The sequence below is a fragment of the Mycteria americana genome, chromosome 1, assembly GCF_035582795.1.
Source record: "Mycteria americana isolate JAX WOST 10 ecotype Jacksonville Zoo and Gardens chromosome 1, USCA_MyAme_1.0, whole genome shotgun sequence".
In the NCBI taxonomy this organism is placed as follows: domain Eukaryota; kingdom Metazoa; phylum Chordata; class Aves; order Ciconiiformes; family Ciconiidae; genus Mycteria; species Mycteria americana.
In genome coordinates this window covers 90,649,525-90,677,111 of record NC_134365.1, presented here as the reverse complement: position 1 = coordinate 90,677,111, position 27,587 = coordinate 90,649,525, and the positions used below count along the sequence as shown (strand labels likewise).

The 27,587-nt window shown below is 41.3% G+C and overlaps 1 protein-coding gene across 1 annotated transcript; it reads left to right on the top strand.

Annotated features, from left to right (window-relative positions):
* The first annotated feature begins 4,694 nt into the window (after window positions 1-4,694).
* Window positions 4,695-27,005, top strand: ATP6V1A (ATPase H+ transporting V1 subunit A). Its single transcript, XM_075511812.1, has 15 exons — window positions 4,695-4,840; window positions 8,337-8,431; window positions 10,143-10,271; window positions 11,837-12,051; window positions 12,786-12,923; window positions 13,431-13,582; window positions 14,410-14,572; window positions 15,784-15,892; window positions 16,703-16,825; window positions 16,914-17,028; window positions 18,224-18,287; window positions 19,072-19,275; window positions 21,295-21,389; window positions 22,604-22,775; window positions 24,732-27,005. Exons 2-15 carry the CDS (start codon window positions 8,350-8,352, stop codon window positions 24,822-24,824), a joined length of 1,854 nt encoding a protein of 617 aa, XP_075367927.1. The 5' UTR covers window positions 4,695-4,840; window positions 8,337-8,349; the 3' UTR covers window positions 24,825-27,005.
* The last annotated feature ends 582 nt before the right edge of the window (window positions 27,006-27,587 follow it).

Below are 27,587 nucleotides of genomic sequence, written 5' to 3'. Positions count from 1 at the left end.
TCTGGCTATTCTAAAGAAGCTGTAAATACTTCAAGTAATTGAACATAAAATCTCTAAATGTGGCTTAACTTAAAGATGAAGTTTTCCATTACAGGAAAAGTCAAGCTCAACTTAATTTCCTTTTACTGGAATCCAATGCCAATATGTGCGTTGTGATTCCAACCAGGTGTTTCATTATACCAAAGTGCTATAAAAGAGTACTTCTATCTGCTAGGGGTACTAGATCTTTCTCAAAGACGTTCATGCAAACACGCTGTTCAAACTAGCTGTCAAATACCTCACATAATATACTGAAGATTCCATAATACCCCGACTTTAAAGACTGCTCCGAAAGTTAAGTGTAATGATGAAATGCTTATTCCAAACTTGTGCTTGGTATTTTAGCTATTACACTTAGGGACAAGGGGTTAGGCAGTGGTGAGGCTCGCAGAGGAGCCGATGTGTTTTAATGAGCCCAAATTACTAATATGTTTCTGCATGTAAAACTGAGCCTGACTTACAAATCTAGCAATAGTTGTTTTATGAAATTGCACACTTTTTGTCTGTTAAGGTAAGAACCTTCAACTATTCAGAAGTTACTCTACTGAACTGTAAAGTTTGCTGCTGTAATTGCTTACAGCTTTGCGTTCATCTCATTTTGATGTTTGTCATCTTAAAGGTTAGAGCAACAAAAAGTATTTCAAGTAACAATGCCAAATGCACCTAAAAGTAGAGTGACTTTTATTTAATAAAAGCAAGGGTGGATTTTAGCTCTGCAGTAATGTTAGTGAGGTTAATGAAAATGTTGCTCACCTAGAGGAAATGACTGAGCATTGCGCCAAGCAGATGGGTGCAGAACTTTTCAGCCCTAGCAGCTAGATGACAGGATCAGGATAAGAAAAGAAGGCCACTGTGGGACAAAGAAATGAATATTGTATTAGTATTCAGTGTTATGGCTTGGATTTCAGTTGCATTAGATCTTTCTTTTGTGTGAAAGTCTATCGAGCCAAAGAAAGGGCAAGATGTGTAGCAGGCTGAAAGGAATGTCAAATTTTTCCCAGTAGGAAACTTGTGAAGCAGTGTAGCAAGTAAGAAGTAAGGGGAGGCTCATCCATTTCCACCTCTAGAGCTCCTCTGGAGAAGCCTTTTGGGCTGAGAGGAAAGAATCAGTGTAGAAAACCATATTATGGAAGACTCTGTAGCACACAGCCAGTCAGCTGATGAAGATTTTTTTTCACATGGACAATGTGGCTTTCTCTAGCAACAGGAGTATTTTAATTGATAAAACTAGCATCTTTATCAATTCTAGATATAGCATGATAACTGTGTTTTGAAGTCAGAAGGCCAGTTATCTACTGAGCTGATGAAATCTTCAGTGGGTCAAAGCAGTTATGCAGTGAATGCCTTGCTGGCCTTTCTATCTAGATTTATCGCTGCTGCTAACTTCTTGGTCATGTTCAAACACAACTTTTTTTTCTAGCCCTGTTCTGGGCTAACTGGAGGATTCGCAAGTTTCTGAATAAAAGTTTGGATGCTTGAATAACAATTTGTGGTGGTGGTACTTCTTGCATGGACAGACTTCACACCCCATCTTTGTGGTGGGGGAGAGTCCCTTATGCTGTATATATATATATAAAATATAAATATTTAATACATATTTAGCTTGTGTGCAAGGCATGATGTTTGCTTGAAGTATCAATCTTGTATGTATTGGCATACCCACAGGTAAGTCCCTATCTCTTTTTGAGGAAGAAGGCAGTAGGAGCTTGTGATGGGCTTCATGAATTGCCATGTTGCACAGTCTCCCTTTGTAGTCCTTGTGTACTGTGCTGACAGTGGCAGCATAATTCTATTTCCTATCTTTTTTTCTTGAATACACCTGGATTTACCTGTACGTGTGCTGGTAGCAAGCCTCATGTGAGAGGAAGGGCCTTTATAGTACCCAAGAAACAAGTTGCATGAAAGATGAATTGTCTTGTATGGTTGCAGATGGATCCACAGTATGTAGCTGAGCATCACTTAAGCAGATTCCTGACCTGTCGAGAGCAGAGGTGGCCTCAAAGTGCCCTGTGGCAACTGGAATTTTATGAATAATTAAATGGAAGAATGTCTGTATCATTGAGTTTAAGAAACAATGATAATTCTAACTCTAAGCTTATGGCAAGAAGGTTGGTACAGTTAGGTTCCTGATGTCTGTGTGAAGAAAAGACTAAGCCACATCGTTGTGTTGAGCACAGGAGGCGACTGCTGCCTGGTTTCCTTAGAGCGCAGATGATACAAAGTTGGAAGGTGTTTGATATAGCAGAGGGCTGTGCTGCCGTACAGAGGGACCTCGACAGACTGGAAAAATAGGCTGACAGGAATCTCATGAAGTTTGACAAAGGGAAATGCCAAGTCCTGCACCTGGGGAGGAATAACCCCATGCACTGCTACAGGCTGGGGACTGGCTGGCTGTAAAGTGGCTTTGCAGAAAAGGACTAGAGGTCCTGGTGGACACCACGTTGAACATGAGCTGGCAAGGTGTCCTTGTGGCAAAGGTGGCCAGCGCTATCCTGGGCTGCATTAGGAGGAACGCTGCCAGCAGGTTCAGGGAGGTGGTTTTTCCCCTCAATTAAGCTCTGGGGCAACTACATTTGGAGTGCTGTGTCTGATTCTGGGTTATCCAGTAGAAGGAAGACATGGACTTAATGGAGTGGGTCCAGAAAGGGGCCACAAAGACCGTTAAAGGTTTGGATCATCTTTCATATGAGGAAAGGCTGAGAGAGCTGGGATTATATAGCCTTGGGAAGAGAAGGCTCAGAGAATCTTATTGTAAAGTATATAAATACCTAGTGGGAGGGAGCAAAGAAGATGGAGCCAGACTCTTCTCAGCGGTATCTGCTGAAATAACAACAAGTAGTGGGCACAAACTGAAATACAGGGGAATTCCCTTTCAATGTAAGAAAACACATTTTACTGTAAGGGTGACTGCACGCTGGAACAGATTGCCCAGAAAGTTGTGTGGTCTCTGTCCTTGGAGGTAATCAAAACCCAGCTGGACATGGCCCTGATCAGCCTGCTCTTGCTTGCTGTGAGCAGGGGGTTGGAACCAGATGATCTCCAGAGGTGCCTTCCAACCTCAGTGATTCTGTTGTTTGGTGACTGAGAAAGCTGGAGTAATTTTCCCTGCTGTATTATAGTAAAATTATAACTCTGCATAGTATGAAGGAGCAGATTTCCTAAGAATACTATTTGGCTTCCCTTCCAAGTGACCTGTGTTAGAGTTCTGGGCATGCTGTTTCTTCTGGGACAATATCCCAGATTCTAGATGCAGAAATGCTGCTGAACTTCTGCATTTGTCTAGTAGCTTCAGCGCTGTATTTTTTTAATACTTCCTCTTAAAAATGTCAGCTGTTGGAAGGGGAAGTATAAAGTGTCCAAGTTACAGGAAATCTATGGCAGTGATTATCCTGTTATTTATGAGGCCTTTGCAACACATCCTCATACAGCTGGACACTGGGACTTATGCACTGTACCAAATTCTGCTCAGGTGAACACAGTAAATGTTGGCAGTCTTGATTCTAAAGCGTGATTCAAATGCGATGCTAAGCTAATTGTCCAGTGTGGGCTGTGATCTTCACCATCCTGAAACATCTAGTTTTTTTACTAAGAAGAGGAGGAGGGATTTTCTTTGGAAAATTTATTTGGCTACGTTTTATTCTGTATGCCTATTAAGTTTTCCTGGATATTGAATGAATTATATTCTGACTCCCATTTTTCTACCCTAGGAAGTCAAAACACATTAGTCTGTTTCAGATATGGTAAAATCTATGACCTTAGTTGAAAGTTACTCCAGCAGAATGAATCTTAGCACTGGTGACTTATTAATGTGATGCTGCTACTTCTGAATTGCTGGTCTTGGGCTATTTACTACAATTTTGGTTGGCGTTTTTAAGCTTTTGTGCCAATTTGATGTGTGGCTAATCCTAGAACTTATAAAGATAGTCTTGAGAAGTTGTGAAGATTGCAGGGAACTCTTAAACTCATGCAGCTTCTTGAGGGAGAGCCTGCATAGCTGCTTGTCTTTTGTACAATGTACAGGACAATGTCAGTGACTGTCAGTCTTCGACAGCAGATTCTAGCAGCTGTCACTCAAGGTGGCACATTGGTCTGCTCTGCAAAGGTGTTGGTTGTTGTGCAGTTGCGTCAATGCTTCTGCTAACTAGGGGAAGGGGTTCTTATATTGGCAGCAGTAAGGCCCACAAGACTCGCTATTTTGACAAGAATCAATACCTGTTCTACATACTCAAGCAATTAGGATTGCAGTGTCTTCAGTGCCTCCCTGTGCAGTTTGTTGTTAAATGGTTGTTCTGTTAAGCTCTTCCAGAGCAGAGCACATGCTGACATGGATATATTACATAGGAGGACTGGTAGATAAATGGATTCCAGCAGAAAGCATGCATATCTCTCTCAAGGATTTTTGTGTAGCAGTATGTACCACTTGGGACATTGGGATTATTGGCTTTGTAGGAGGTCCTTAATGTGAATGCTGAATGCTGGTTTTAATTTCTTATGCTCAGTCCTGTGCAGTAAGGAGGGCACAGATGGGAGTTCAGCTGGGCTGTAGGTAGCTTGATTTGCTATTGCTGCATTGCTCGGTGCTGGTGGGAGAGAGAGAGACTGATGACTCATCAAGTCAGGTGGTTATGCCTCTGCTGTGTGTCAGAAATTTCTTTCCCCTCTGCAGCAGGCTTTCTCATCCTTCTGTGTAGGGGCACTGGAAGGACAATTATTTTGTAAGTGGTGGTGCATAACTGCTGAATTCTGGCTTTGCTTCATTGGGCCTGTGGATTTTTGTTACTCCCTGTTTGTGCAAAATAAGGTAAGAATCTGTGTTTATATGATGAAATAGCCATGGATTTTCATCCTTGCTGTAAGAAGGCTCCTTCTAAAAATCTCACTGGAGTCTTAATTTTGAAGAGATCTTTGTGGTAAGGCAGTTCATTGTGTAAATTCAGGGACTGATCAAATGTTTGAAGCAAAAACAAGGAACTGTAGTAGAAAACAGGTTTTTCTGGCATTCTGAGTGGGATAGTTACATTTTTGGGGCTACTCTGTAGCCCAGTTGCTGTGCTGGGGAGAAATCCAGATAGAAAACTCAGGTCATTGGCCCTTGTTTAATTATGGCTATAAAATTACTTTAATAAATCAACTTTCAATCAGAGATGGTTCTGCAGCAAGTAATATTTTCATTTCTGGCACTGTTAGGCAGAATATGACCATGTTAGAGCTTAAGAGCATGCTTAAAATCAATTGTTGAACTGCTTAAGACAAGGAAGATTCCTGTTCGTGAGTTGTAAAGGATACAAGATGTATCTTTGCTCATAAAGAAATTAAAGTTAAGCTAGTACCCTGTGTAGGTGTGCTAGTGGGCTTTGTAGGAATGGATGGCATGTAGTGCCTAATAACCTGTGTTGGTGAGAGGCTTACGAAAGGCTGTAGGAACTTGGTAGATTTCTAAAATGGCTAGCTACCATGGCTTCTGTGGTAAGTACATACTGTCTACACACACATGATGTTATGTTTAGCAAATTCTGATGCGCTTTAGGGAATTTTGTTTTATCGGAGTACTAACAATGAAGACATTTAACAGTGTGGGTAGGTAAGGCAATGTTTCTGCCATCAGGACTTTTCCATCTAAAATGAAAATCTGTAATGCTAATACACAAGCACAAGACAACTATGCAGAGAAAAATAACAACTTCTTTTTCTTAATTTGTATTCAGTGTTAAAAGATGTGTAGCCCCTTTAAAAAAGAGGTCGACTTGGCTGGGTGAGCACTGGGTTTTTAGACTGTGCGTACTTTGTTTGGAGGTGTATAGGAGATGGAACAGAGAAAGGTGAGGAGAAATTCACTGCATTTTTATATTTGGAATATTTAATAGATACATGTTTAAAAGCAATTGGTGCAGATGCTAAAGACCAGGACAAAGACAGGTTTATTGATGTGTTGCTAGGTAGTCTAACAGAGGAATCCCATTCCCTTCTAGTTGGCTTGGCTGGTAAGTGGGGAGGGAAGGTGCCTGTAGGAAGAGAGAGGGAGCAGAGCAGCCACAGGAACAAGAGAGGCAGGTGCTGTGTGTCAGGATGCTGTTTTAACTGCAGAATGACTGTTCTGAGGTTGTTCTTTGTGTCCCTAAAAGATAAACGGTCACTTCAAGTGGCGGTCAGCTGACCTGCACGTTTTGGATATGAAGAAAAGTTAATTTAAATTGAAACTGGCCAGCTTTCTTCCTGCTTTTCCTTACCTTTGTAAATTGAGTCTTTCGTATGGGACTCTGTACTGTCTAATTGCCAAACAGCATCACTAATTCAGTTATGAGAATTTGGTTTAGCTCTTTCTTTATTGTGCTTCTATAGAAGATTTTAGTAGTAGGACTTTAGAGATTGTTCTGTATCATGGTATGTTGAAGTAAATATTTTGGGTGTATTTATAAGACCAGCTGCTTTTTTCAGTATGAACAGTAATTGTGTTTGAGTTTTGCAATGTTTTTAATTGTTAAAAGCAAAAAAAGATGGGGTAGTTATGTTAGTCTCATCAGAACCAGCTACTCAGGAACTGCAGATTGCTTTGCAAGGACCTCCCCTCTGCCCTTTGTCAGAGGAGACTTTTGAGAAATAAGCAGTGAAATTAAAATTGTCTTCTGGGCCTAAGCAACAGGCAGCTTAAAGGATAAACTATTGTTATGGAGAGTAGAGCAATCTAACAGATATCTGACTTAGCCTTTGAGCTTGAGAACAGTTAGCAGTTCCACTCCAGGCTAGTGGTGACTGAGTCATGATCAACTGTTGGGGTGGCTGTTGTGAAATAAATCAATGGTAGCCATGTTACACAATCCACTCCAGTGAGACATGGAGCCTGGAAGAAGCTATTCCTTCAGGATGAATAGGAGTTCGGAATCACTGGAGATCCTTTTCTTACAGAGCAGAGCCACTGATTTAAAACATTTAGATTGGTAAAGAGGCTGAGAGGCAGAGGATTTGTAGTATAGTACTAAAAAGCTGGAAAACAGTCATAAGATTTTAAGAATAGCAGATGTCAACTACCTACTGCTCCTTGACAACAGGCAGAAAAGCATCCTTTAATGATGGTGGAAGGAGTGACAATGTAGTTGTCTTCCTCATTGTACATGGGGGCAGGTTTTCAAGCCTGAGTATGCCTCTCTGTTTGCTGCCTTGCAGATGATGCCAGGTTAGGTTAAGCTTCTCACAAGGACTGTGAGTGTCAGCAGATGCCTCACATGGTTCATGTCACTGAACTATGGGCTCTTCTGAGTAGGCCCTGTTGATATGCAGAGCGCGTTGTGTGCTGGGGCTGCCATACTGCACCTTTCATCAGCGCTATATCAAAAATGTGTCAATACAGTAGAAATGGGTAGTTGCCTTATGGTTCTTTAACACTGATCAGTTTCCAAGGTAACGCAAAGCATGATAAGGGCTGACAAAGCAAAACTATTAAATACTCTTATCGGCACCAGAAGCAGGGCAGCCCAACTGTCAATTACAGAACAAACGTGGATTGAGGAGGTCTGTTTCTAAAACAGCTTTTCCTGTGCCAGTTGTTTAGATTCTCTAAACAGTTACTGGCAAGAGACGTCAGCGTTTAACTGTTGCAAGTTAGGTTTTTTGGCCATTGTTCAGCATAATTCTTCTATAATGCTTCATGGGTTTCACTGAGAGCAAGACTGCGTAATACCTAGCTGCAAGGCATATAGAGAGGACTCCCATGTTTGCGTGCTGGTGCTTGTGAAAATGTTTGTTTCTTCCTCTGAACACTCTGATTCAGCAGCTTGAGACAGCAAAAATAGAATTTTCACAATTAATATTTCTAGTATTGCCTTTTAGAGACTGGTGGCAGTACAGAAGCCCCAGAAAATTCCCTTGCTCACTCAGAATCATGGAAAACTCCATGTTTTGAAGGAGGCTAGATGAGATGTGGAAGATAGAAGAGATTCTCCCTTGTTTAAATATCCTGTTATTTGGCTTGAAAATAGTCCAGCGTGTTACAGCATTTTTGGAGTGTAACTATTTCACTGAGTGGTGTTTTGGGGAGCATGTTGTGGAGTGATGTTCCACCCCTGTGGTTCTGCAACAGGGGATGTTAGTTCTTTTGTTTGTTTAAATGAGTTACTTTGTAACTTTTTATAGCTTTAAAATCAATGTGGTTAAGGTGGTTGAGGCTATGAGAGTTCAGAATTCTTCAGTTCAGAATTCTTTCTAACTGGAAACAAGGAGAAAGCAGAGGGGAGGAAGAGGAGGAACTTATTATGTGTGTGTATTCTTCAGAACTGACTCTTTTCTTTTTTCCTTCTGTACAGTTGCACAGGCAAAATGGACTTCTCCAAGCTACCCAAAATCCGTGATGAGGACAGAGAGGCTTTTGTTGGCTATGTTCATGGAGTCTCGGGACCTGGTAGGTATTATTTTGTAAAGAAAGTCATAGGTTCTGTTTCATCTAGTGTCTTGTTCATCTTGTTTACTTGGAAGTGAAGTAGAGAAGTATAGTAGAGCCCTGGGGGAGGCTTTTTCTCGTTATTTTTTGGGGGGAGGCTTTTTAAGAAGGATCACTGACTTAGTGTGATAAAATATTAAGAAATACCCTAACAAGATGTTACTGCTAATTAATCTTATTTAAAGATGTAATGAGCAGAAGCAGGCTGATGAATAATAATAATAATAAAAACAAAAGGTAGTAAACTTTCTGGATGAGATAAAGCCACCTGGTCAGAAATCTGCAGGCCCAGTGTATTAAGTGTCTGTAAAAGGGTGTGAGATTCATAGTCCATTCTCACTGAAATGCAGTTTGACCCTGTGCTCTCTGGAATACTCAGTCCCCTGCCAGTGTCAAGCCTTTCTGTGTTACAGCACCTGTGGGCTGGAGGAGCTCAGGGAGGAGCTGCAAAGTTCAGGGAAGGTGGCAGACTGTGGTAATAGTGCAACTGGGAGAAGGACTCTTCCTCCTCTTTTATCAGCTTAAAAATTTCCTTTAGGCTCTGATGCTAACAGCTTTCGAATATGTGCAGACTCTATTGGCTTTTCTGCTCCCTCTTGCATTCTCTTCGAGAGAAGAAGGAAAGGATGGGAATGTGAGAGCAGAAGAATAGCATGTATTTTTGTTAATGCAGCTTATTTGATGAATGAGAAACTCCCATGGCTTGTGTCTACCTAAATAAATACCTGTTCTTTAACTGCCAATCCCTTAACGGCAGAAGTGATACTTAAAAACAATTTTAAACTGAAATAGCTTTCTTTCCTGAGAAGTGGAAAATGTATTTTTGTGTAAATACATGAATCCTGTGTGCAAGATTGATATTATAATATCAAAGACATGATAAATTTTGTCCTAAAGCAGCTAGGCCTCATGTGTGACCCGCTGAAATCTAACTCAAAACAGTAGGTTTCAGGCCCAAAACATGCTCTAATAGTCTTCATCTGTTGAAAGATAATTTAAATGGCTTAAGATATACATCACTTTTCTGCAAAATAAAATATCAAAATAGTGCTTCCTTAAAAGCTTTGTTGGCATCTGCCACTAGATACAAGGGTATGTATTGCCTTTAGCAGGCGCCTTGGCTTGATCTATGCATGGAAATAGTTTGTTGTGTTAGCATCCAGATGCTACCAAGGTAAAGAAAAGTTTGAGTGGCTTGAAAATGCTGGTCCCCAACCACAAGTTTATGTAACTACCAGGTATCAGGTGAGCTTTTGCCATTTTCTTGTACGTTTTTAATTTAGTCAGATGGGAATGTGGCCCAGCTAACTGAAAGGGAGTAGTGCCTGTGTAACATGTCTGTCAAAGTTCACTGCGTCTCTAAAACCCTAAACGTTCACTATCTGTCAAGATAGATAAGAGAAATTATGGCGTGAATTGTCTGTGAACTACTACATTCTGATAGCGTCCTCTTATTGAGCATAAAGGAACAGTGTGAAAAGTATGGGGAAACTTTTTCTGCTGGCTTTTAAACTGGGTTTGTGGCAGCCAGGTTATCCCTTTTGTGAAGTCAAGAATGCGCTTCTGATTTGGGTGAATACCAGGCTTATGCTGTGCAATCCCTACTAACTTCCGATGAGTAAATTTCCTGAGCTACAGGAAAAATATTCACCTATGTGTCTGTCTTCTACAGTGGTCACAGCGTGCAACATGGCAGGTGCTGCTATGTATGAGCTGGTACGAGTAGGCCACAGTGAACTGGTGGGGGAGATTATCCGACTGGAAGGTGATTTGGCAACCGTCCAGGTATATGAAGAAACATGTATCCTTTTCACTGATCCTTTTGGGCTTGCCAGACTGCACAGTCCAGAACACAGTGGTGATTAGAGTTAAGAAGATGAATAAAGCTGGCTGGGAGCAGCGCGTGGTACTTCCAATGCTGGCAGGCAGAAACATCTGTTCTGCACATCTTTTGTAAATTCTGATGGTTTTGAGGTAAATCTTATCTTGCTTGGCTGTGTACCAAGGAGAACTTTTTTGATTTTTATGTGGAAATAAAATTAGTATCTTAGAATTTAAGTTCATTTTAATTTAAATATGACAGCTCCTTGTTAAGGAAGTTGTTTGACAAATGTCAGCCATAAAAGGCAAAACTACCAAGCAGTATTTGTTGCATTTTTTTCTTTGCTTTTGAAAACTATGTTTATATAATGCTTAAATAGGAAATGTAAAGTGGGCAGAATGCCGCCTTCTGGGCAGAGTATTTTGCCAGATGTAATAGATTACATTTTTGCTTCTGCAGTGTGCTTACAGAATCTTGGTTCAGCTAGGACACAGTATGTATTCTAAAATCTGGTTAACTTAAAATGTATTTTCTATTACACATATAGGAGAGAATGCCAGAAAAGAAGTCATAAAACTTAAAGCCAGACCTCCCCCATATTCTTTTAAACTTAAGACTTGTCTCTGTGTATCTGTAGAGGCTAGGAAAAAGTCTGTGCTGGCTCCCAAAGCTTTGTTCTGAGGAGCTGGATGGTGAACTGGTGACGAGCTCCTGTCTATACCTAATAATTTGTCATTTTAGATGGCATCATTTTAGATGGCATCATCATTGTCATATCTAGTAGCCTTCCATCAGTACATGGAACAAGTTTGAGTATAGTTTACCCTTAGGTTCCTGATAAGAGGGCTCTGTCATAGGGCTCTCTGAAGTCAACTTGCATTTAATCTCTTGAGTCTTGCATAGGGTTTGGGGGTTTCTTTTGTATTCTAGCAGGGGCTTTTGCCAAACTGCCTTTTGCAGAGAAGTCCATTGTGCATCTTTGGAGCTTAGATAGTGCATAGACTGGACAACTTGATAGCACAGAGGAGGGAAATAATGCTGGTCTTGGACAAACTCCCTTTAAAATTAGAGTGCTGTCAAAAAGGCTGGGCAAGGCTCAAGGTCAAAACAGTTATGTTCTCTAACAAATTCTGAAGCGAAAAATTATATATTTCATAACATTGTCTGACTTCAACAATCAAACCTGTTTTCCAGGTTTGAAGATTTAAGAAATGCCTGACATTTTGTCATCCTGCTGCCTGGCGCTCCAGTAAATTCATCCATATATGGATGAATTCCATCCTGGCTTGAACTAATGATCATAAAGCAGAATATTTACCCCTACTTTGCCTCCCTGGAGGATGAGCAACTTTGTTGCTTTAGCGATTTCAGCTTGAGTTTAGTATAAAGTCTACATGCTTCTCAGATGATGATGTGTAATACAGTAATAAAAATATTACCTTAAAGTCAGAAAGGTGGTTTAAGAGTGTGATGTTGTAAATGTGATGCCTTCTGCTCTGTTCTTTCCCCTTCTCTCGATGAACTTTTCCTCAGCAAATCTTTAGCTGGTGTCTCTGTAGGAGATCCTGTACTCCGTACTGGCAAACCCCTGTCAGTGGAACTAGGGCCTGGCATTATGGGAGCTATTTTTGATGGTATCCAGAGGCCTCTCTCAGACATCAGCACTCTGACCAAAAGTATCTATATCCCTAGAGGTGTCAACGTGTCAGCTTTGAGCCGAGATGTCAAGTGGGACTTCACACCTTCCAAAAATCTGCGGGTAGGTTCTGACAAGCCTGTCTTCCCCTCCTGCTCCTCTACCACCAGAGCTTGGAGCCGGAGCAGAGTGACAAGGCTATGACTACTGGGAGCTATGGTTAACGCTGTATTAAGTTTGTGAAAAGAGGTGCTAGGAGGTGATGGTGATGTATGAGACTGGATGGGGATCACCAAAACTTACTCGATGTGACATACTGTGTGTTGCTGCTGCATATGAGGAACTTGCAAAGTTTTAATGTATTTACAAAACTGTAAAGAACTTAGTGGAATTGTAATAAGCATTAGCAGGAGCAGGTGTTACCTGAGCAAAAAGAATAACTGCAGCACACATTTCGTGAATGGTGAAGATAGCCTCAGAGCTGGAAAATGCCACTGCTTTAGCCCTTGGCATCTTCTTTTTTCCAACCCTGCACGTTAACATATGCTATCCTTGCTCTGCTTAACACATTAAACTGAGAGGTATAAAAGAAACAAGGGAAATCTGTTGCATCAGTCAGTAATTGCTACTGTCTGTGCCTTGAAAGGTGCCTGAACTCAGATTGTGTTGCTAGCAAATGTGCTGTTAGTGTAATGAGTTATGTAAATGGGCTACTGTGCTGTAAAAACACATTTATAAAGGGAGTAATCACAGTGCTAGATTTAATAGCTATAGTTATTTTATACAGTTCTTTGTCAAGGTATTTTCTTTAAAACTGGAGTTCTCACTTATGACTAATAGACCTGTTCTGATTTTAGGTTGGCAGCCACATCACTGGTGGAGATATTTATGGTGTAGTGAATGAAAACTCTCTTATCAAACACAAAATCATGCTGCCTCCACGGAACAGGGGTACAGTTACATACATTGCTCCGCCAGGAAACTATGACACTTCAGTAAGTCTCCCAAACAGCAGTTGCTATTATATTCCATGTCTCTTTCATGAGGTTGATATACTCTTTCTGTTCTGCATGATACCAGTTAAAAAGTGTTTCATGCAACAGTTTGTCTGAGTTAATGATCACTTCTGCTACCCTGCCTGCAGGGATTACACGATTATCTTGTGCAGTTACTTTCTATGTATGCGGCTTCCCAATAGCACTTCAGTATGTCGTGTTTGCTGACATCTGTCGGGATCTACAGTATCCTACGAATATGTAAAATTCAGTTGCTCTTCAAAAGCATGTTTTTAGTTGAAGCTTCATCTTGCACTTTTTTCCCCAGTGGTATCGTAAATATGGGAAAGAACCTTCCCTCAGGAGGGGGTGATAGCGTGTTGAGGTTCTGAGATATCTGTGGTGGTATCAAAGGCCTAGCTGTGCAGAGTAGTTGAGATGAGAATTTGCGTGCTGGTCCAGTGTGCAGCTGTTTGCTTACTTCAGATGTCTGGTGCTGTCTGTTAGGACGTTGTCTTAGAGCTGGAGTTTGAAGGTGTGAAGGAGAAGTTCACTATGGTCCAGGTCTGGCCTGTACGTCAAGTCCGTCCTGTTACTGAGAAGTTACCAGCCAATCATCCTTTATTAACTGGCCAACGGGTCCTGGATGCACTCTTCCCGTAAGTACTACATTTATTTTCTAATATGTAAGAAGTCTCTCTTTTGGGGGGAAGCGGAGGGAGGAGGCCTTAAATTTTTTTTTTAAGGGCAAACAGACCCGAAGCTTTCACTATGTATCACAGCATAATCTCAAAAAATATTTAGCTGAATTCCTCATATTTCTATATTTGGCAGGAGAACCTACTAGTGGAAAAAGGCAGATAAGTTTAACAAGATAGTTCTAGTGCATTAATCTAGAAAAGAATGGACAAGCATAAACATAACATAATCATGCCAAGTCTACAGAAAGGCTAGCTGAACTTTCACGCTCGATATCTCCATTTGAATGCAAAAGTAGGATCTCTTTCCATGGTCTTGAGGATGTATAGTTGCCAATGGTTTTGGGGTCACCACTTACGAAAACTGTTGCACTTAACTGTGATACAAAATGCTCATTTAAGCTGCTACCTTCCAAGATGCTGAATTTAATAATTTTGGTTCTAAAATATTGTGCTACTTATTCTTATAATGCACAGCTAAGTACAGTTGTTCTTTTCTTAGCATTTGCATTCCATCGGTGCTTCCACCTGTGAAAACTGCAATTTCAAGCCTGAAAGTCTAGCTGTTGTACCAGCATAACTCATGTACTTCGAGGGCAGTAGAAGTATAGTTTATTCCCTCAGTCTTTTGGTTTAGTGAAATACCTCTGCGCTTCTCACCTGGAACACTGAATGTGACTCCTGTCACTCTGCTTTTAATTAGGGAGTTTTATTGGAAAACATACTCTAAGATGGGAGAGAGCTGTTTTTGAGTTCCTTGCAAATCAGAGTCCTTTTTCTTTACTCAGGTGTGTACAAGGGGGTACAACAGCGATTCCTGGAGCATTCGGTTGTGGGAAGACTGTGATCTCACAGTCTCTCTCAAAATACTCCAACAGTGATGTCATCATTTATGTAGGCTGTGGAGAACGAGGAAATGAAATGTCTGAAGTACTGAGAGATTTCCCTGAGGTTAGTATGGAGAATTCATGGAGAGTAAACCTTCTTGGGAAGACTTGCTATTGTACTGGTATTGTAACTGAATAAAATATCATATTGGTAGAGTGACTTGAAATTATCTTCTTGCCTCCCTGCTGTACATTCTGGCTGTAGTAGCAGAAATCCCTTTGGGCTCGTTCAAGAATGAGTTCAGTGGCCCCTCAATAAATATCTGGACTAGTTTTGGGGTGTACCTTCTATCTTGTTTAAAATAAAGCCAAAATGAATGCCAGGGTGTAATTTAGCACAGTTATGAGCACCTTACCTTTCACTGGTAATGTCTCTAACTTTTCTAACTTAACCATGCATACCAAATGCAGCATCTGTATTTACAGGGTGCAGAGTAGTGATACAAACAGTTACCGGATATTAGTTTGACATGCTAGGCTTTGAAATACCTTCTGAAGGAAGTAGAAAATGCCTGGTTTAAAAAAAAAAAAAGACTCAACAGGTTTACCAATCCTTCTGCCTTTTGTTATATGTTAGTGAATTAGTTGTGGCACAGTCACAGTAAAATATGGGAAAGAAGCCACATAGTCTGAACTGTTAGGTTGAAACTCCACTGTCAGAAATAAGGAGTAAAAGGCTTGGGTGTGTTGATTGATTACAAGGTGAGAAGGTCAAACTGAGGTGGCCATGAAAAAGGTAAATGCCAGGGTATTCGCAAGTGGAATTCTACACAAATGTCAGGATATGCATTCTGTTGTTCAGGTGCTTGTGAGGCTTCATCGGGGTTATGTATGTGGTTTTATGTCCAGTTGTCAAAGACTAACTTGGATTGGTGTAGATGGGGGCGGGGGGAGGGAAGGTCTCTGGTTCCTAACGGACTTATGACAAGAAGCTAAAATTTTTTGGCTCTTCCAGCCTACTAGTAAGCTGAGAGAAGATAATGTACTTCCTGATGCAGTGGATTTGTTATTGCTCATTTGAATGGGGTCAATAGGGATTCGCCAGTTGCACAAGATGAGATGAGGCTGAGGCATGTATGTTAAAGAGTTAAGCTGTGTGCAATCTGGAAGGCACAAACCAGCATAGTATCCTGAAATCTTGAATCTAGTCTCTGCTCTTGGTAGAGTAGCTGTGAGGAAAGTAATCTGATAGAAGGCAAGTAATACAGTAAAAAAACTAAACAACAAAAAATAAAGAAAAAAACACTTTTTTTTTTTTTTCTCCTTGCATTTTAGTTAACAATGGAAGTTGATGGCAAGGTAGAAAGCATCATGAAGAGAACAGCTCTGGTAGCAAATACCTCCAACATGCCTGTGGCTGCCAGAGAAGCCTCTATCTATACTGGTAAGATTTACAGGAGGCTGGAAAAGACTGTGTGTAGAGCAAGCCATCATGCTCTAGTATTTTCAGTTCCTGAGATGGTCAGTATGAAAAAACCTGCTTAGTTTCAGAAGTCAACCCTTTCAGGCCTTGCCTGCGTGAAGTCCTAGTGTCTTAATTGAATTTGGCTTGCTTGTATATAATTACGATTTCTGAACATTGAGTACATTTTGCTTATAAAGTGAACTTACGGCACCGGGTCTCATGTAGTTTTTCTCCATGTGTTAATTATGTAAGCTTTTGTTTGTGAATAGCTTTTTGCTGACAAGTACAGGCCCTTAATGGGCAGGAATAGTACTCTGAGTTGGCAGGCTAGTCTTTTTTCCTTTGCAGCCTCTTAGAGGTTTTTTTTAAAATTCTTTTTTATGAAAAGTTGCCAGATAATTAAGATAAAACATGACGTTTTCTCACTGTTGTATTCTGGTAGTTTGAAAGGGAAGGAGACATTTTACAGTAAGAAGAGGCTTTGTTCATGGTTTCAGTGAGGCTAAGAGTAGCATCAGTGACATTGCCAGGTCTCTTCAAAGAAATACATGGGAATGTAAGACAAGCCAGAGTGGTTCATAAGAAAAAATGGGGAGAGTGAGAAGAAGAAAAAAAAAAAAAAAGCCTGCAAGGACATGATCTAATGGGAAGAAATAATAACTTGCAGTGTCTATTTCCATCAAAATGTAAACTTAAATAATTTGGCTTATTTGCATCTTAGTGACAACATACAAGCATAGAATTCCTTTCTGAACTGTATCCTGCAGCATACTGTTGTCTTTGTTCTAGGAATCACCCTGTCTGAGTATTTCCGGGACATGGGCTACCATGTCAGTATGATGGCAGACTCTACTTCCCGATGGGCTGAGGCCCTCAGAGAAATTTCAGGGCGACTGGCTGAAATGCCAGCTGGTGAGTAGTCTTTTCTCAATCTAGTCTTGTAAATGCATCCTTTAAACTCTGAGCCTTTTACTCAATTTCTGTGTGTTGGTGTTTGCAGACAGTGGTTATCCAGCCTACCTTGGTGCCCGTCTAGCCTCTTTCTATGAGCGAGCCGGCAGAGTAAAGTGTCTGGGAAATCCTGAAAGGGAAGGCAGCGTCAGCATTGTTGGAGCGTGAGTGTTGCACTTCTTTGCTTTGCACTGGCTGCAGTTCTTCCTCTGTGTTTTGTATGTCAAAGTAACTATTTTTCAGGCAAAAAGAAAGTCTTGTTGCTCTGTGCAGCTGCAGAACTAAAAATATGTGAATGTGTAGATAGATATTTAGCCTCTGTTCACCCAGAACTACTGCTAAATTGTGCATGGGAGCAGAAAGAATGAATGTGGATAGGTAGTTCTGTGAGGTGTGGAATCGCAGTCTTGTGTGAGGTGTGGAATCGCAGTCACTTGCAGCAATTGGAGCAAATGGCTCAGGGAAGAATGTCATTAGAGCTGTCACTGAAAAGTATGTCAAACCATTCTCGGAGCAGGAAAGAAGATATCTCAAGGGTAAAGAAGATATCTAACAGGGCAGTTAGTGTGTGCACTAACAGAGCAGCAGTGTGTGCACTTGGGGGCATAATGAATCATGATTCTCTTGCTTAAATAGAGTAGAATTACATGGAGCAGCATATCTCAAGCTGTGATGGGCTGTGAAAAGCATGTGGTCCCCAGACATTCTTCTAGGCTATATTGATTTGTATATCTTACTGTGGGCAAAGTGAAATTCCCCCTGACATTTTCAGGAGAGCCTCTAGCATCTGCAAGAACACCTAGAGTCCATTCTTTGCTCTGCTTAGTTCTGCTGTCCACAACATATGTACACAAATGCATTGTGCTTTTGAGGTTGGAAGATTATTTTTTTTTATCTCTGGGAAGGTGTGTATTAGGGTGTCAAGCCCAAATGAAGTTGAAGTGGTTATTGTATAGGTGAATATCTGAAATAATTTCAAATTGGGATATTATTTTCTGTAAAATAATCATTGCACTGTGTTTCACAGTGTCCTATCAGCACAATTGCTCAATCTGTTCCAACTGAGATAGGTTTGATAATCCAAGCTAGAGTTACTACCTGGAGCTAAAGTGACTGAAATCATACCTTGATACTGTCAATCAGTCACTAATATAGCTATATTTCATGGTATGCTTGATATTACACCTGCGGGGGTACGCATCAAACACTTTCTGCAGTGGAAGCTTGCAATCTGTTACTTGAAATTGTGTTGACTTTTCTGGTTTCCGTGATCACGGAGCTGTGCAGTCATATGTTCGGTACTTCAGTTTAAACTGTGAAAGCAATTCTGATAACTTTTCCTTATCTTTTCCTGCTCAGTGTCTCTCCCCCAGGTGGTGACTTCTCTGATCCTGTCACATCTGCTACTCTGGGCATCGTTCAGGTACGTCCCACGACGCTGCAGCTCTTCTGTCCTCTTTGTTAGGCTTGAAGCGACTGCTTCAGTGTGTTTGTGCCGGTGGCTGGGGTGTGAGAGCTTTGATTTGACACAGGCAGCTTTGTACAGTGCTTTAGAAAATGTTCCAACAGTGTAAAAGGCGACCTTATGGAGATGGTCTCTGAACTGATGTGTTTGAGATCCCTTTGGAAGAGGGAGCGAAGGTAGCAATTCCTTCTAATGCTGACTGCTCAGGGATATCCATGTGCTTCCTGATTGCTGCCCTTTGAGCTGCACTTCCATCCCAGCTGTGAGCAGCCACATTTGAAAGTGAACCACTCTTAATAGGTGCATTGAAACCATGAAAAAATCCTCAGAGCAGCTGACTGGGAGAAGAATGTCTTGCAACTGATTTCCCAGCCCTGTTTTGGGAAAAGGAGTTATATCTAATAGGGCTCCACTTAATTAGACTCCAGTATTGACATTGTCTTTGTTACAGCTGACTTCTCCCTCATGAGGAGTCTCAAGCTGAATAAGTCTGAAATCAGCTTAAAAGATGCATCACTTTTTGAGAAGTGTATTTGAAAGTCACTGCTACAGTTAAATTAACATAAGGAAGGCTTTCTTTTTCTCTCTCGGGCTTTCATCTGAAGATTGTGATAGCCTTTGCCACATTGCATTTGCTCAAACTTGCTTTCTGTATTGTTTTTTTTTTTTTTTTTAATTGCCTTCAATTATTTTGGTTTGCTTTTGATTTGGAACACTGGTTGATCTTTCTGGCTTCTGACAGGTTTTCTGGGGCCTGGATAAGAAGCTGGCACAACGCAAGCACTTCCCCTCTGTCAACTGGCTGATCAGTTACAGCAAATACACGCGTGCCCTGGATGAGTACTACGACAAGCATTTTACAGAATTTGTCCCTCTCAGGACAAAGGCCAAAGAGATCCTACAGGAGGAAGAGGACCTTGCAGAGATTGTGCAACTTGTGGGGAAGGTGAGTAAGCAGCTGTGAGGAAATGTGGTGTCAGTGAGCCATCCTCCATTTCCTTACTGCTAGTGGAGGCTTTTGACCGTGTCTTAGACCAGACTTGATGGATCCCGCATTGTGCAAAAAAGGCAAATGGTCAGTGGGAGATGTCAGACTTTCCTGCCTCTAACTGTCCTTTTTGGAATAAAGGACATGTTGTTTGACCTCTAATGACAAATACTTTTTTAGATTTAATAAACCTTGGCTTTATGCTACTTTTTTCATGTAAATTAGATTGCAGGGCATCTAATGCTGGAGTTAAGAAAATTCAATCGCTTCAGTGTTCTAGTCCTGCTGAAATGCCCTTTGCAACCTACAATAGTACTCCATTTGAAGTAATCTTTGTAAGAGAAATGATGCAGACTGATCTTTACTGTTTAAGTCCTCTGAAAGGTTACAATTTATTAGAAGCCATGTTGCCAGCAGCAGAACAGAGGTGTTGGCATTTACAAGCTGGCCTGTAGAAACAGAATTGATGTCTGCTTTTTCTAAGACCTGGTGATTACCTAGTTTCTCTGTGGAAAACCTGTGACATGACATATGGCTCTGGTTTACAGGCGTTCTTTAATTTCCTTCATTCACTTCACTGTTTTGGAGAGAAAGCTGAACTTGAACAGGAAAATTTCCCTTGAAAGCTCTCAAAAGGGACCCAGTAAAAACCCTGTGTTTCAGCTTAGCACTGTAAATATGATAATTGACAGGTGTCTAGCACATCCTGGACAGTCACTTAATCCCATGATGCTCGGATGAGCTATGCTGATTTACAAGGTGGTGGTAGTGTGTGGTAACATGTATTAACTACAGTTATTTGGAGGAAGTTTGGTCTTGGCGCTCTCCCTATTCACCAATGTTCTAGCCCAACTGAGATGGGGCCGTTCACCAGATCTTGCCTAGCAGAGCTCTCCTCTCTAGACATGTCTTCAAAGAAAAGGAAATGTGATCTTAGGGTCTTCTGCAGTTTTTTATTTACAAAAACATGTTCTAAAAGACTAGTTTATAGAGCAGGGTAGAATCAGTTCCTTGGTTTGGAAGGGATATTGATAAGCCAATGCTTGTTATTAATTTTAATATCAAATATTTATTAACTACTAATTTATTACATATTAATTAATATTAATAAAGCCAGGCATTATTCCCATTATAGAAGTACTGGAACTGGTGATCTTGTTCTCAAAGGTGTTATCTTTAACGGTTTGTTTCAGTGTGGGCTTGGCTGACAACTGCAACAAACCTTTAGAAGGGGAGAATTGTGGAAAAACAATCAGATACATTTTTTCTTTTTAGCTCTGAATTCTGACAGTCTCCTCGTGAAAGAAGGTCCAAACTTCCTGTCTAGAAAGCAAGCTTGTGTACTTAAAACTCAGTCTGCTCCTTCTAGCAAAAGGACAGTGAAGGTAGAGAAGAGTGACCTGTGGTGCCAACAGCAGCAGTGTGCAGCAGGGTTGTGGCTGTCCTGCAGAGTATGACAGGCATTGTCATCAACTCCTTTACTTCTCTTGAATGCCAGGCAGGGAAAGCCCATCGGTAGGTGCAGAGGCTAGTATCAAATCCTTAAGATTAGTTATTGATCTAGCATGCTGAGATCTAGTTTTTCTTCCATGGACGTAAGGACTGAGGAAGGTAAAAATGAATTTACCCCTTTATGTAGGAAGGTGATGTTTCAAGGTACCTCATAGCAGAGCCGTGTGCGTTTTCTATGTCTGGTGGCTTTTCCATTATCTTAAAGGAAACTTCCTTCCCATTGTTTATTATCAGATAGACTTAAAGTAGACTTACTGCCTGTTTGGCCCATCTTAATTTGGCAATCCATTAAATTGGCTGTTCTATAGCAGGGAGTGAGAAATACCCAAAAGACAGAATTCGTCTGGAAGCCATCTTAAGAGGGTGAGAAGAAAACAGGTACTGAAAGATAACGGTTCTTGGCCACGACATACCATGTCCTCGTGGACTTGAGTACTAAACTAACAGTGTACCTTACTTTTCTAGGCTTCCTTGGCAGAAACAGATAAAATTACCTTGGAGGTTGCCAAGCTGATAAAAGATGACTTCTTGCAACAGAATGGTTATACGCCTTATGACAGGTGAGATCTGACTGGCCACTCTGCCCTCTTGGTCCTGTGTAGTCTGGATTTAGACAGCTACTTTATTTGGAAACAGATCAGTGCAGAAATTAATTTTACTTACCATAAACAAATGGAAGAACTGTGCTTAGGTAGGCCATCAAACAGTGTATTCATGTTCTTACCCAAGGCATGCAGACCTTTTCCGAATGCAGTCATACCCTTTGAGTTTCTCATGCCCTCATCTATTGTTCAGTTAGCCAATATTTCTGCAATAGCCTGTCCTCCTTGGGAGGAGGAGGAGAGGACCACTTTATTTCACGGTCAACACCCAAAGTCTTCCTGTTTATTCTAGCAATGCGTGGGGGACTGCAAGAATCTGCTTTCAGTTACTGTTGCATAATTCTCGAGTAAGTTTGATCCATCAAAAAAACTTACTTACCTTTCTCTAGTGCAGTGCTTATTATCCCTGTCTGCTTTGCTTCTTTCCATGCTATCCTTGTGTTTTAACAGCTTGGCAAGGGGCCTTTCGTACTTCATCTCACTCCCCAGCCCAGGTAGATCAGGAGGTCTTGAAATACTTCATTACTAAAAATTTAGATGAACATAATTCTGTAATGCTGTGTGCCTTTGATTAGGTTAGTAGGGCAGGTATGTGATAGGGAAGCACAGGAAGTAGCACGAGGTAGTGTATAAATAATAATGAGGTACCTTCCATGGTAGTCATCTACCCATTAAAAATGGAGCTTTTTGTGTGGGGAGTGCTCTTGTGGTAGAAACACTCCCTTTCCTGTGAGCAAAGAAACTTGCAGAGCTGTCAGGTCATCCCAGGCTGCTTGGAGGGAGCCTGCTTCCATCATGGACAAAACAGGAAGGAGGAATTCCATTGGCTGCTCTGGTGTTTTCCCTTTCTCATTAGTATTGGCACAGATTGAAATGTGAGACTTGTACAGCAACGGTTCATGTTGTCTCCTGTTTTGCCCAGTGCTTGGGTGCTGCTTCAGAAATATCACTTCAGGATGATTGTCTTGGCCTATGATTTGCCCATTTAAAAATGTGGGACCTATTAGAGGCAGTCTCTCTTCTTTGACAGTATGTATCAAAAACACCTGGAGTAAAGCAGGCTAGCGCTCTTTCTTTCAGGTGAGAATTCAGAGTAGTTGTGAAGGCAGGAGCAAAGGCTTGTCCAGTTAACTGTTCCAAGGTGCCTGACAGATCCTTTTCTGTTCCATCAGGTTCTGCCCTTTCTATAAAACCGTGGGAATGCTTTCCAATATGATTGCATTTTACGACATGGCACGCCGTGCTGTAGAAACCACAGCCCAGAGTGACAATAAGATCACGTGGTCCATTATTCGAGAGAACATGAGTGAAATCCTCTACAGACTTACCTCCATGAAATTCAAGGTATGTTTGTAAGGAACTGGGTTGCACTGCTTTTTGTGAGCTTCCAGTGCCTCTGAAAGGCTGTTACTCAAAGGTGGTCATCAGTTGCCTTGGATAAAGGTCTACGAACAGAGACTTTTTGCAATCACTTTGAATACACTTAAGAACTGGTTTTAGTTTGTGAGCACAGGAATGGTCAGTACAGAAATCTAGTCGGGTGATGCTGGCTTGAAGAGCCTTGGCAACCCCACCTTCAGTAGTCTCTTTTATGTTACATATATTCATGGTAATAGTACAAGTACCTTTCCTATTCTGGGGTTTTTGTGATAAAATTCTGTAAAAAATTATAACATGTTCTAAGGAGACTGTTAGCAGATAAGCAGCCTAAAGTCTAAATCCAGGAATGTGCTAAAAAATGAATGATAGAAATGTTGATCAAGCTATTTTAAATAGAAGTTAAGGAAAGAAACGCTAGTCTCCTGCAGTAATATGTGATGTCCCCTGTGTTTGGCTTCAGGGCCTAAGGCAGGTAACTAGGAGAAGAGGAAGGGAGGAGTAACTTCAACATGGGCTAAAGAGAAAACAAGTGGCTCAGAGCATCTGCTCTGGATAACTTCAGTAGCCATCGTTTCAGCGTACAGCTTTCCTAAAGTCATCTGGAGCATGCTGGTGTAGCAGTTACTGGTAGGACAGTAAGCTGTGATGCTGGCTGATGTGAAAGTAGCTAAGGAATGTTCTCTGTGAAGTATGATGCTTATTCTGTTATAACTCTATAAGCCAATATTGCAAATCTTTCAAGTACCATAAGATAAAATTATGTTTAAAGTTAAGTGTTCTGGTGTGCCAAGGTATTCTATTCCTGCAGGGTACTGGCTTGTTTCTGCAGTAAGCAGATCCCTGGTATATATTCTCAAAGCATCAAGAACATAACAAGATATGCTTGGGAACATGAGCTTCTTTGAGAGCTGTATAGAGATAGGGGAAGTAATACACTTTTTACAAACCCTGGCCACCAGAAGACATCTGGCATACAGCAGAGCGGTGGACAGCATGGCTGAAAAAGGGAATCCAGAGGGTGAATACATGTTAAGTGGAGCTGGCCCTCTAATACCGTAATAGTTATGAAAGGAAAATTATATTTCCTGGGTAACAGTCTAAAAGGCGTGAGAATTTAAATGTCCTGCATCCTGCAGTCTGTGTAGACACACATTGGAGACACAATGAAGAAGTAGTGCATCCGCACATGTAAGTCCTCTGTGTTTCCCAAGAGCTGCACTGACCCAGAGGAACGTAGCGCTGAGAGGGGAACGGTGAAGACATTGGACACATTTCACAGCCTCGCAGTTAATGCTTCTTGCAGGGAAGGCCTTGCAGCCTCAGAGCAAAACTGATTGTTACGTTTTTTGCCCTTGGTTCTTATGAAAAGTATTCTGAGAAAATGAAACTGTACAAAGATGGTTTTGAGCTTGTTATGATTGTGCAATAAGATTTTAATTGGAACCGAGCAACCTCCGAATGATGGCAAAGTAACTCTTGCACTTATAGGGTGTGCACCCCAAAAAGTACAGCAGAGCATTTCTGAGTCACAAAGACGCTTCCTCTATTTGGTTTGGGGATAGGAGCTGGTATTAATCACTGCAGCTCTTGAGTCACACAGCATTAACTAAGACCCTCAGTATTACTGAATCCTCTCCAAATCAGCTGCTTTTCAATAAAGTAACCACTGCTCACAAAAAAAAAAATTATCTGTCCAATATCCATTCTGCCTGCTCGTGGAATGTGGAAAGAGGTGAGATTTTAAACCTTGTGGCTGTTGGTGAGACAGACAGGAGGCAGAGATGGATCTATAATGCATGCTCTGCAGTTAGCAAGTGTTAATCCTGAGATCGAGAAATTACAGCGCTGGCAAAGCAGGGTTGTCTTAAGTACCCGAGGCTTTTCCTGATGGATCTGTTCATTTGCTGTGTTATCTTTCAGGACCCTGTCAAAGATGGTGAAACAAAAATCAAGGCGGACTATGCTCAGCTGTTTGAGGATATGCAGAATGCATTTCGCAGTCTGGAAGACTAGACTCCACCTCTGACCACTATAGTTTGTCTTCTCAATTCCTCATCTCAACTCCTCTGCTTCCTACCTTACAAGAATGATGCAACAGTACTTGAGTTGATAAATAGCCCTATGTTTTCCCTGTTCATACTCAGAGAGTGTCCTTACAAAACATTCCTCTTCGTTTGTGTTTGGCATTGCTTTGTGTGTCTGAAATGGTGAATGATGTGTGAATGGGCCTGGCTGAGTGAGGAAATGCTGTTGTACACTTCTAGGGTGGGAAAAATTTCACCTTGCCTCTCCCAGCTTTCTTGGTAACCAGTCTTTCACCTTGGGCTGTAACCAGTTGAGCTGTACTGGCAGAGGAGGTGTAGATCTTAAGGCAGTCAGGCGGTACATTCTGAGCTGGCAGTGGTAAGGGCATTTACATGTGGCACTTTGCTAAGTGACTATCATGACGTAGAACTCCCTATTCTCAAATAGAATTTTTGACCATATTCTGATGGTGTGTTGATACAACCAAAAATTTTTCACTACTCTGTCCCTTCTGCAACCCTCAGCTGAGTCTGTTGGTATTGAAATGTGGTAGTTCTGGATCTCTCCAAGAAGGGACTAACTAGAAGATGAGCACATACAAGCAGCCAGTATACTTTTGTACACTGGAGAAATAGAATTTTATTTTCCTACTTAATGCAGATAGGACTGTTGGACTTGGCATCAGCTAAAATCAAAGCCATAGGTGCTCAGCTTCCAGCAGAATTTACCTTCTTGCTTCCCACTCACCCATAAAATTTCACAACACTCAGCTGCTTTAGTTTGTGAAGCTTGTGACTGCTGCTGTGTACTGCAGGACATGCATAGCAAGTTATGGTGATGCCATGTGTGTGGACCAGGAATACAGTCCTTCCTCCGTGGTGCTCCACCTGCCAGTGCAGTTGCCTCCCAGTGCAATGCCCAAGTCATGCTAAGGAAAGGAAAGTGCGTGCTTAACCTTCCTCCTCCACCTGTGTTCAGCTGGCCTCTTTGGCAGTGGCACAGAAGGTACCCAGTTCTTGTGTAGGAGGAATACATGATGCTACACTTCTGGGGGCAGGGGATGAACGGGGGGAAGGTTAAGTACAAAATGTATTTACTCCTGCCTTGATTATGATGCAAGAGAAACCAGTGACTCTGGTCTTCTGCTCTGTGCTCTGGAAGCAGTCTGTCAAGCAGCCGAAACTGTGGTGTCTTGGGCTTGTTTATTGGCAAAACTAGTATGAGATGAGGAATGAGCATAGAGCAGCCTTTCTGTCAAACTCCAGGAGCCCAGCACTCTCATCATTGCTGCAGAGAAAAAAATGCTGGCACCCTCTCCAGTCTCTGCCTCTTGCTTATGTCGGGTGGCATCCGGTGCTGCTTTGTCATGCAGCACTCTCTGCCCAGCGGGGTTCCAGCTGACATCTACTGCTTTGTTACAGTCATGAAAGTTGTAGGTGACACTGTGGTAGTGGTGTGGCTATTGAAGTCTTGATTCTGCACTGAAGTATTTCCACTGGCTGCCAGCTTTGAACAGTAATGATGCAAAGGGATCTCACGCTATGGACCAAATGCTGCCACTTCTGTTATGGTATCAACTTGCTGTTTGTCAGGGAGAGCCTGGCTGAAACTTAGAGGGATTAACTATTTTTGGTTCTCCCAAAAGAAACTACTCCTCCAGCTGATGTTCTGGTAGTGAATGGTTAAGTTTACAGCTCACTAAACTTTCAGTGTATGCTGTTTATTTTACCAATGAACATGTGTGAATCAGTAGTCACCATCCAAACCCTTGCTGGATTCCTTGTCGTTCATACCCTTCACCACTGTACTATGTAGCATTTCATGCTAGAAACCAGATGTTTTCTCTCTTTAAATAGAGGATGTTATAAACTTTACAGATGTCTAAGATAATGCAGTTCTAATATTTATTGTGCTGTACCTGGCCCTGAAGTGTGACCAGTTCAAACAGTTTCATATATATTTTTGTCTTTTTTTGTTTTGTGTCTGTTTTCAGTGTTGAGATTCTGATGTTCACTGTGTCCTGCAAGTCTTCCCTCCACAGCTGTGGGAGGAATGAAAAGATGGGCAGAACCCCACCACCAACTTTATCTTGTATATTTCATAATGTATGTTGCTGGAAATTGTGTTGAAAAAAGTTTAAGTCAATGAGAATAAAATGGATTTAAAGTAGCTCTTTTTGTCCTGTTTCCTTGTGTCAAACCAAACCTGTGCTACAGTGGTGTACATAGCATACTGTGCTTCCTTAAAATCTTACTTCATTTTAGGGATCTCTTTAGACTTGTAAGTGGTGATGTGGCAGGGATATTTTACCTCAGTTCTCCCATTCCAGTACAGCTCCTCAGATATGACATGAAAGGAAGAATTACAGTGTAGTAAATATTCTTGGGTTAGAGATTTCTAGGACTACTTTTATTGTAATACAAGTGTGAACTTGCCTTTCACTGCTAGTAGCTGCCATGCATGCTAACACCACGATTGTAATTGCACCATTTTATGGCACTTCGCTTAAGCCTTAAAATATTTCCCTGCCATGTACCTTACATTGTGGAATATACCTCCTAACATCTCAGGTGTTGTGTTTCAGACAAACTGATTTGAACTTCTGCATCAGAAGATAAGCAGCACTGCTGGACCCAGCCTGAAAGTAACATGTTAGCAATCCTTTTAAATAAGGAGTTGAGACCTTCTGTAAACAACAACAGATGAAGTAAGAATATACTAAAACCCTCACATTCAGGCATTTTTGTACAT

What these genes read in the sequence shown, in the direction of transcription:
- ATP6V1A (XM_075511812.1), top strand. Translation starts at nt 8,350, where the DNA reads ATGGACTTCTCCAAGCTACCCAAAATCCGTGATGAGGACAGAGAGGCT. An exon ending in ACTGGCTGAAATGCCAGCTG is followed by an intron (nt 16,826 to 16,913) that starts GTGAGTAGTCTT and finishes TGGTGTTTGCAG; the next exon opens with ACAGTGGTTATCCAGCCTAC. An exon ending in GGTTATACGCCTTATGACAG is followed by an intron (nt 21,390 to 22,603) that starts GTGAGATCTGAC and finishes CTGTTCCATCAG; the next exon opens with GTTCTGCCCTTTCTATAAAA.